The sequence below is a fragment of the Triticum aestivum genome, chromosome 6B (genome assembly GCF_018294505.1).
Source record: "Triticum aestivum cultivar Chinese Spring chromosome 6B, IWGSC CS RefSeq v2.1, whole genome shotgun sequence".
Classification (NCBI taxonomy): Eukaryota; Viridiplantae; Streptophyta; class Magnoliopsida; order Poales; family Poaceae; genus Triticum; species Triticum aestivum.
This window is the reverse complement of record NC_057810.1, coordinates 519,898,837-519,908,532: the sequence shown is the minus strand read 5'-3', so window position 1 is coordinate 519,908,532 and position 9,696 is coordinate 519,898,837. Positions and strand designations below refer to the sequence as shown.

Sequence of the window (9,696 nt, the reverse complement as noted above, 5' to 3'; positions counted from 1 at the left end):
ATGAACCACTTCCCATCTCCTCATAGCGCTATCGGGATCCATCTTGTTGTTTTTAAGATAGGGCTAGGTAATACATATTTATTATATTCATCTGAGGTATAACGTGATCAGGCATTCATGCCAACCATGTAGTGCACTCATGCAACCAGCTTGTAACTGGTTTGAAGCAGATGCACGACAGTAGCAAGCTAACCATGTGTAGCAAGCTAACCATGTAGTGCACTCATGCAACAATCGTGATATCATAGAATTGATGAAGCGTAAGAAGATGCCAAAGCAGACCCTTATCTTTCATGATGCATCCACATTCTCTGCGGAACAGTTTTGTTGCAAGAACAGATTGTCACTAGCCTTCTGAAGCAGGCTCCAGCTAAAAAGATACCCAGACAAATAATTCACAAATTGGGTGGTCCTACCTTCAGACGTTCATCAGATCATATACTTATTGGACAACAATTTAAAGAAAACCATGTTCTAAAACCTTCAAAGGCAAAGGCAGACCACCTGTTAGCAGTTACTACTCTACCAAGCGTCTGTTTATCAAAATATTTACCTCGCCCAAACTGAATACTAGAAAGCACAGTTCATCCACACGGCAATCATGACACCTATGTCAGACTGGAAACATTTTCTTTTTCTGAGCACTATAGCCGAGACAGAGAGAGTTAACTTGCATCTAGTTTCTGATAAATAACTCGAATAATGCCCTCCAAAAAAATGAAACAGCGTCTCCAAAAAAATATTCAACTTCAACAACAACAACAACAAAGCCTTTAGTCCCAAGCAAGTTGGGGTAGGCTAGAGGTGAAACCCATAAGATCTCGCAACCAACTCATGGCTCTGGCACATGGATAGCAAGCTTCCACGCACCCCTGTCCATAGCTAGCTCTTTGTCGATACTCCAATCCTTCAGGTCTCTCTTAACGGACTCCTCCCATGTCAAAATCGGTCGACCCCGCCCTCTCTTGACATTCTCCGCACGCTTTAGCCGTCCGCTATGCACTGGAGCTTCTGGAGGCCTGCGCTGAATATGCCCAAACCATCTCAAACGATGTTGGACAAGCTTCTCCTCAATTGGTGCTACCCCAACTCTATCTCGTATATCATCATTCCGGACCCGATCCTTCCTCGTGTGGCCACACATCCATCTCAACATACGCATCTCCGCCACACCTAACTGTTGAACATGTCGCCTTTTAGTCGGCCAACACTCCGCGCCATACAACATTGCGGGTCGAACCGCCGTCCTGTAGAACTTGCCTTTTAGCTTTCGTGGCACTCTCTTGTCACAGAGAATGCCAGAAGCTTGGCGCCACTTCATCCATCCGGCTTTGATTCGATGGTTCACATCTTCATCAATACCCCCATCCTCCTGCAACATTGACCCCAAATACCGAAAGGTGTCCTTCCGAGGTACCACCTGGCCATCAAGGCTAACCTCCTCCTCCTCACAGCTAGTAGTACTGAAACCGCACATCATGTACTCGGTTTTAGTTCTACTAAGCCTAAACCCTTTCGATTCCAAGGTTTGTCTCCATAACTCTAACTTCCTATTTACCCCCGTCCGACTATCGTCAACTAGCACCACATCATCCGCAAAGAGCATACACCATGGGATATCTCCTTGTATACCCCTTGTGACCTCATCCATCACCAATGCAAAAAGATAAGGGCTCAAAGCTGACCCCTGATGCAGTCCTATCTTAATCGGGAAGTCATCGGTGTCGACATCACTTGTTCGAACACTTGTCACAACATTATTGTACATGTCCTTGATGAGGGTAATGTACTTTGCTGGGACTTTTTGTTTCTCCAAGGCCCACCACATGACATTCCGCGGTATCTTATCATAGGCCTTCTCCAAGTCAATGAACACCATATGCAAGTCCTTCTTATGCTCCCTATATCTCTCCATAAGTTGTCGTACCAAGAAAATGGCTTCCATGGTCGACCTCCCAGGCATGAAACCAAACTGATTTTTGGTCACGCTTGTCATTCTTCTTAAGCGGTGCTCAATGACTCTCTCCCATAGCTTCATTGTATGGCTCATCAGCTTAATTCCACGGTAATTAGTACAACTCTGAACATCTCCCTTGTTCTTGAAGATTGGTACTAATATACTCCGTCTCCATTCTTCTGGCATCTTGTTTGCCCGAAAAATGAGGTTGAAAAGCTTGGTTAGCCATACTATCGCTATGTCCCCGAGACCTTTCCACACCTCAATGGGGATACAATCAGGGCCCATCGCCTTGCCTCCTTTCATCCTTTTTAAAGCCTCCTTCACCTCAGACTCCTGGATGCGCCGCACAAAACGCATGCTGATCTCATCAAAGGAGTCATTCAGTTCAATGGTAGAACTCTCATTCTCCCCATTGAACAGCTTGTCGAAGTACTCCCGCCATCTATGCTTAATCTCTTCGTCCTTCATCAAGAGTTGGCCTGCTCCGTCCTTGATGCATTTTACTTGGCCAATATCCCTCGTCTTCCTCTCCCGGATCTTAGCCATCTTATAGATGTCCCTTTCACCTTCCTTCGTGCCTAACCGTTGGTAGAGGTCCTCATATGCCCGACCCTTGCTTCACCAACAGCTCGCTTTGCGGCCTTCTTCGCCATCTTGTACTTCTCTATGTTGTCTGCACTCCTATCCAGGTATAGGCGTCTGAAGCAATCTTTCTTCTCTTTAAGCGCCTTCTGGACATCATTATTCCACCACCAGGTATCCTTATCTTCGCTTCTCCTTCCCCTGGACACTCCAAACTCCTCCGAGGCCACCTTACGAATGCAAGTCGCCATCTTCATCCACACATTGTCCGCATCCCCTCCTTCCTCCCAAGGGCCCTCCTTAAATACCCTCTCCTTGAACACCTGAGCTACCTCCCCCTTGAGCTTCCACCACTTCGTTCTAGCGACCTTGGCACACTTATCCCGCTGGACACGAATCCGAAAGCGGAAGTCAGCAACCACCAGCTTATGCTGGGGTACAACACTCTCCCCAGGTATCACCTTACAGTCTAGGCACGCACGCCTATCTTCTCTTCTCGAGAGGATGAAATCAATCTGGCTAGAGTGTTGGCCACTACTAAAAGTCACCAGATGTGATTCTCTCTTTCTAAAGAGGGTGTTAGCTACAATCATGTTGTAGGCTAGAGCAAAGCTTAAGACATCTTCTCCTTCTTGATTCCTGATGCCATAGCCAAAGCCCCCATGCGCCCCTTCAAAACCTGTGTTAGATGTACCCACGTGGCCATTGAGGTCTCCTCCTATGAAGAGCTTCTCACCAATCGGTACACTCCTAACCATGTCTTCCAAGCCTTCCCAGAACTCCCTCTTGGTGTTCTCATTGTGGCCTACTTGCGGGGCATATGCGCTGATACATTGAGAACCAAGTCCTCAGCTACCAGCTTGACCAGGATAATCCGGTCCCCACGTCTCCTGACGTCTACCACTCCATACTTGAGGCTCTTGTTGATCAAGATGCCTATGCCATTTCTGTTTGCAGCCGTCCCCGTGTACCACAGCTTGAAGCCGGTATCCTCCACCTCCTTCGCCTTCTGTCCTCTCCATTTGGTTTCTTGGACGCAAAGGATATCAACACCTCTCCTCACTGCTGCATCAACTAGCTCCCGAAGCTTCCCTGTCAGAGACCCTACGTTCCAGCTACCTAAGCGAATCCTCCTAGGCTCGGCTAGCTTCCTTACCCTTCGCACTCGTCGAGTCAAATGCGAAGACCCTTGCTCATTTTCCACTACATCCGGGCGCCGATGTAGCGCGCCACTAAGGATGCGACGACCCGATCCTCGCTCACTTGCCACCGTATCCGGATCAAGATACGGCGCGCCACTTGGGGGGTGACGGCCCGGCCCTTGCCCATTTTCCACCACACCCGGGTTCCGATGTGGCGCGTCGCTGAGAGGGTTACGCCCCAACGAAAATCTTTTGGGTTTCATCTTCATAAGAGTGGCTGAGTTTTTACGTTGGCTCGCCAAGCCTATCACAACCCTCCTCCTTTACCCGGGCTTGGGACCGGCTATGTTGAGACAACATAGGCGGAGTTAAAAAAAAATATTCAACTTCAAGTTAACAAAAACACTGTGTCTCAAAAAAATATAAGTTAACAACAATATACTCAAAAGAATAACCAACAAAAAAAGAATAACCAACAAAACGCCACTCCAGAGAATTAAAGTTGGTAAAGTTACCATCCAATCAGGTCTACAGCTCAAGTGCAGCTTTTAATTCAAAGAATGACATAACAGCATCTCCAAATAAAGTTTCAACTTCAAGTTAATAAAAACACACCCTCTCAAAAATATAAGTCAACAAAATATAATCAGAAAAAATAATCAACAAAACGCCACTCCAAAGAATAGTAGTTAATTAAAAGCCTTTGACACGTAGAAAGCACTATTAGTCCAAACCACAATCATTTTCCAGATTTCCACACAGAAAGGGCAAAGCAGGATGCAACAAATGAAAATGGATCAACAACCCACTGAACCCACCCACTGAACCGGTGTTCACTTCTCTAACAAGTGGCTTAAGTTGTGCACACATATCCCTTTGACAGAACTAAGATGGATCAGTGTGGGTCGCTCGACATGGCCCACTTGCATTACACTGTTGCCTTTTAAGAGAATATCATTAAAGCACCAACTAAGTTGGGTAAAGGGCTCAAGGATTGCCATTCTAGTGGAGCCAAAAATAATACCATGTTAAGGCTTTGTTTAAGCTTGATTTAGTTTCAAATTCAAGGTGCCAGCCAGCTGACTCAGTAAGATGGTCGATGCTAACCAGCCCACAGAAAATCATAGCCAAGCCTGGGACAAGCATTCATTGCTATAAAAAACCAGTTTGAACCGTAACAGTAAAACTAGTGTTAACGAAGTTGGGCATTCGTGGATTTTCTTCCAGGCATATTGACACGCCGACATGACAAAAAAAATGCTATATCAACCGAAAATGTCAACAGCTGCAGAAGAAATAATAATGAAATCCTAGATGCACTCAAGACTATCTGTTAAGACTGTCTGAGGCATACAGCTAGACTGAATCAGATGGACAGAGTGCTCACCGTTTGTCGCCATCAAATTTGTAACAGTCTTTCATGCAAGCCAGCCACTGCATCCCCCTAATCCTCAGTGACTATCCTCAAGTTAGAGATTTGAGATTTCTGCATGCTACCTGTTAGTACTGAGTAGTCTGGGGAAAATTAGTATGGATTTCGAAGGCATGTATCAACTGAAAAAGTACCGCCTGGTTTAAATAAATCAACAGTCAACAAACTCATTTTATATACAACAGTTACCTTTCACATCATTGAACAGGATGTGAGTTAGCACATTTCATTTTCTGCAGAACATTTCCATTTTTTTGGTAGCTCTTACACATCGAAATGAAGAAATACAGAATTGAGCATTTCATTCTCAGTATACTCTCAGTAACCACATCTTCTGTGGCATCTGGTAAAGAAAGGGTGTTGAAGAGCTTGTCGTGCCTTAAGACGCTCATCAGGATCATACCGAAGAAGCCCCTGAAGAAGATCTATTAGATCCCCAGCAGAATGATCGACATGTTGCATGACCAGATTCTGCATAAATTTCATGACTAGAATTAGAATTGCTCAAGATAAAATATCAGCTATCTATCATACCTTAAGCACAGAAAAAAGTGTTATGCTGATAAGAGTAGTGACAACGTCAAACAGTAATTACCTGCAGACGAGGCAATTTCCATACTGCCTTCATGCTTTCTCGTGAGGCTGCCCCCTCTGGCCAGTCAAGCCTTAGTCCACGCCTGAAGTATTTCTCAGCTCGTCTACTGCAGAATGGCATGAATCAATGTATGTCAGTAACCATTTATCCAACTTAGCATTCATCAGATGAACCTAGGCAGCAGCATATGCCCGGATGCACATCATCTGGTATTATCTTAACAGTTCATACAAACTTATAAAGCTCTTGTATACATACTCAGCTCTGGCAATCATGTGTTTGGGAAGGGGGCCTAGAACCTTCTCCATCATAGCAAGATGCTCCAAATTTTCATGTGTTTGAAATAAAGCCTCCTCCTAGAATTTCCATGCAGAACCAAAAGGACAAAGTAAATTTCACAATAACCGGAGATTCACAAATAACTGGCACTAGATATATGTAAACATTAAGCAGGTCAAGTACAGAATGGCAGCTATTGTGTACTAACCGAGCAGAGCTCAACCAAAATGCATCCCACACTCCAAAGATCGCATGGATAATTCCACCCAAGACCTACAAACAGAATAGAATATAACAAAAAATATATTAAACAACATAGTCATAAATAAAGTGCACTAAAGTGAAGGGTGTATTGTCAAGGAAAACTGAAAGAGAAAAAATGTTCTTTGTACCAAGGATAACTTCTGGGGCACGGTAATGTCTTGTTGACACGACATAATTGTGATCTTGATGATCGAATGTTGTACTTCCAAAATCGATAAGCTTGATAGCACTCGATTTTGGAAGGTTCTTGAAAACAGACCCATCCTTGGGTGGGCGTATAGGAATCTTCATGGAGAAAAAAGAAAACTGAGTTTAGAAAGAAAGAAAAAGAAATTTGCTTATGCAGTAAAGAGCATCAAGTAACCAATGGATCACCTCCAAAGAATGAATGAAAAAAGTATACATTTGGAAAATCTCCAATTTAGGCCAGGTTCTAATTTAGAAGTTCAGTACCTTATAATCATGAACCCTGATTGTATCAGGTGAAACAAGGAGAATGTTCTCTGGCTTAAGATCTGTGTGAATAAGCCGCAGGTCATGCATAACTGCAGAGGTAAGAAAAAATATAATTGCTATGTATAGGCACAAAAAGGGTGTACCCAGTCCTGAAAGCTCCCACACAAGGTGGGGGGTCTGGGGAAGGGAATTTCTAGAATCAAAAGACAAAAAAAAACTATAGGTGCTTAACACTGGCATACAGAGACAGAAAGGAATAATTTAGCACATTAGGGCAAGGTTACAACGAAACAGAAATTTGTCTAATACAGCAAACTGCAGAATCAAAAATACTCACATGTAACAGACTCTAATATTTGTCTGGCAAACTCCCGAACAAGATCAATAGCAAATGAACGGTAGTTATTCTTCCGTAGGAAGTCGTATAAGCTTGGTCCAAGCTTCTCAAATACCTGAAAAGGTCATTAACTCATGATTAAACTCTAGGCCATCAATAAAATAAAAGATAAGTATAATCTTCTTGATTCATATGTACTTACTATACATATATGATTACGATAGTCAAACCAATTCCGTATTTGCACACAACTGCAGGCATAGAACCATTCATGCAAACCCATCAACTCAACATAGAGTTAAGAAGTAAATCAAGGAAGGTAAATTACTTACCGACTACCAGTAAAATCATGCTTCCCAAGTCTCTGAAGCACATCAATTTCAATCATAGCAGCCTCCCGGTATTTCTGCAGGGAACGCACAATCTTGATAGCTACTGATTCTTGGTTTTCCAAGTCCCAGCATTCCAGAACTTGTCCAAAGGTCCCTGTAAAATGTTCAGAAAGGCAGATACTGGGTAAATAATGGCTCAACTTTACGAGTGTGGGAGACAATGTCTTACTACGCTGTAGTATTCACTTCAAAACTAAGCATTCCAAACAAAGACGAGGGAGGAGATGCAAACCAACCTTCGCCCATCTTGCTGAGTATCCTATCTGCATTGACATACCGGAAAACAATGAGAAAGCTTATAATTAACTCAAACTGTCTCTTCTGGAGGCAGTGAAACAGAAATACTATAACATCAAGTAAAGCTAGAAGGCGTGAAGGCATTGAGCGGTTAGCACACATCTAAAAGACATGACCATGGCACATGAAAAACTTGTTACAAGCCAAGTAAAGAGATTCAGATTAACACTATCATGGTTTACTGGGAGTGGTTAATGACTGATAAACCGGGAAATAATTATGCAACGCCAGAATAACAAAGATGAAAGCCTCATGCCGATATTTAACATTAACATTCAATACTACAGGCACTTCACCACTAGAAACATCACCAGAATAAAGCAGCTAAAGGAAGCTAACTGTGTCGAGAAAACAAGTAACCTGTTCAAGCAAAAATAAATACATAAAAGATTGAGCTGTGGAATGTACATCTTGGTGTAAGGTTCTCGCCGAGTGTGAAAACATAGTGTCCATCCTTGTCATCCGGCCTCCAAGGGGGCGAAAGATTCCGCGGTGGTCCAGCATAATAAATTGGTGGTGGCGGCAGGAAAGCAGTAGTGAAATTGCCGTTGATTAGTTCCTGCCCACAATATAGCATCGGGATTGCCTACAAAAGCCAGCAGTGATATTCTTAGTAACGACAAATACTAGACCGACAACGAGCATAGAAGAATTTAATTGAAGAGAAACGGCTAAACGCCCGCCACGTGATTCGCGGCACAACGACCACACACCGCCTGGCGTCCTTTGAAATCACTGTCCAGTAGAGCAGCTCATCGAGTAACGCTCGTGAGTTCTTCCAAAAGATGGGACATTCATTAATCGACGGTTACACGATAATTATTAGCAGGTTTTACTTGCCAGCCCCATAAATTGAGCAGCACAGAGGTTGCACAGTCCTCCATCCCCACTTTTTATCCAAAATTCCTCTATGCACCCGCAACTTGTTCTCAGCTTATTCCACTAATTCGCGAAATCTCACCGATGATCCGCAACAACCACATGGCAGAACCGCATACCACCAGCCCCGCACCTGGATCGAGCCGTCCCGCCCAAACCTAACGAGACCAGGACTAGATCTAGCCCAAAAACTAACACCTAACGACGCGCCCAGAAGCGGATCGAGGCGGGAAGCCACGTGCACGATACCTTGGGGGGCGGGAAGAGCTGCGGCGCGGCATCCCATGCGAGGCGGGGGCGCTTGCGCGGCCGGTTGTCGGCGGCCTGGTGCGGGTACTCGGCGAGCCACTGCGCCTCCATCGCCAGCGCGGTCGGGACCCCTGATTACACCATGGGCGGGGCCAATCCGGCGGGGGATTCCGGTGCGGTTCGGGAGGAACCGGGGCGTCGATCTGGGGAATCCTGTGCGGGGGGAATGGAGGGGACAGGGGGAAGCTCGAGGTCGAGGAAGAGGATGATAGTGGTTTGGTTTCGCCGTTGGCGTACGCGGAACCCTGGTTTGGTCTGTATCGTGCGGGAAAGGTAAGGCGAACTAACTATGGTTAGCTCGTTTTTAGGCTCCGTTGCCTCGGTCCCCTGGATATCTTTCCTTGGGCCGATCAGCGCCTCTCTTGTCGTAAAATATCTTGGGCCCGTTGGACTCTTTCGTGAGGTGCTTCTGTGATTTCGCGTCAAATTTCGAATCCGAGCTGTCGTCGCAGCGGCAGTGGGTGGGAAAACGGTTTCAACCTCCTTCTGATGGTACTACGCGTGTTCTTCTTTTTGTTTAGAATCTTCCGATGGTGCATTCTCCGGATTAGCAATCATCGGCTGAGTGAACTGTCATGGTGCATGACACTTTTTGAGAGCTTGCAATGATTAGTTGTTTATGATGATAACACGGCTTTTGAACAGTTTAGCTACACATCAGTTAGCTGATCCGAATTTGGCGCCAGTCGGTTTTGGAATGAAGGAAGGAGAAGGGGAGGCCTCGCCGGAGAGAAGGAAGGGGCCGCCGTCATCACCCCATTATCTATCTTAG

The 9,696-nt window shown here is 45.0% G+C and overlaps 1 protein-coding gene across 1 annotated transcript; it reads right to left on the bottom strand.

Moving 5' to 3' along the window:
* Positions 1–5,213: 5,213 nt before the first annotated feature.
* LOC123137766 (serine/threonine-protein kinase AFC1) lies at positions 5,214–9,251 on the bottom strand. Its single transcript, XM_044557609.1, has 12 exons — positions 8,865–9,251; positions 8,145–8,322; positions 7,676–7,702; positions 7,380–7,533; positions 7,250–7,298; positions 7,048–7,162; positions 6,708–6,799; positions 6,383–6,539; positions 6,199–6,263; positions 5,970–6,067; positions 5,712–5,817; positions 5,214–5,587 (listed from the first exon to the last, which is right to left on the bottom strand). The coding sequence occupies exons 1-12, from the start codon at positions 8,973–8,975 to the stop codon at positions 5,435–5,437; spliced, it is 1,305 nt and encodes a 434-aa protein (XP_044413544.1). The 5' UTR covers positions 8,976–9,251; the 3' UTR covers positions 5,214–5,434.
* Positions 9,252–9,696: the final 445 nt, after the last annotated feature.

What these genes read in the sequence shown, in the direction of transcription:
- LOC123137766 (XM_044557609.1), bottom strand. Translation starts at nt 8,975, where the DNA reads ATGGAGGCGCAGTGGCTCGCCGAGTACCCGCACCAGGCCGCCGACAAC. An exon ending in CGAGAACCTTACACCAAGAT is followed by an intron (nt 7,703 to 8,144) that starts GTACATTCCACA and finishes ATGTCAATGCAG; the next exon opens with ATAGGATACTCAGCAAGATG. An exon ending in GGAAATTGCCTCGTCTGCAG is followed by an intron (nt 5,588 to 5,711) that starts GTAATTACTGTT and finishes AAATTTATGCAG; the next exon opens with AATCTGGTCATGCAACATGT.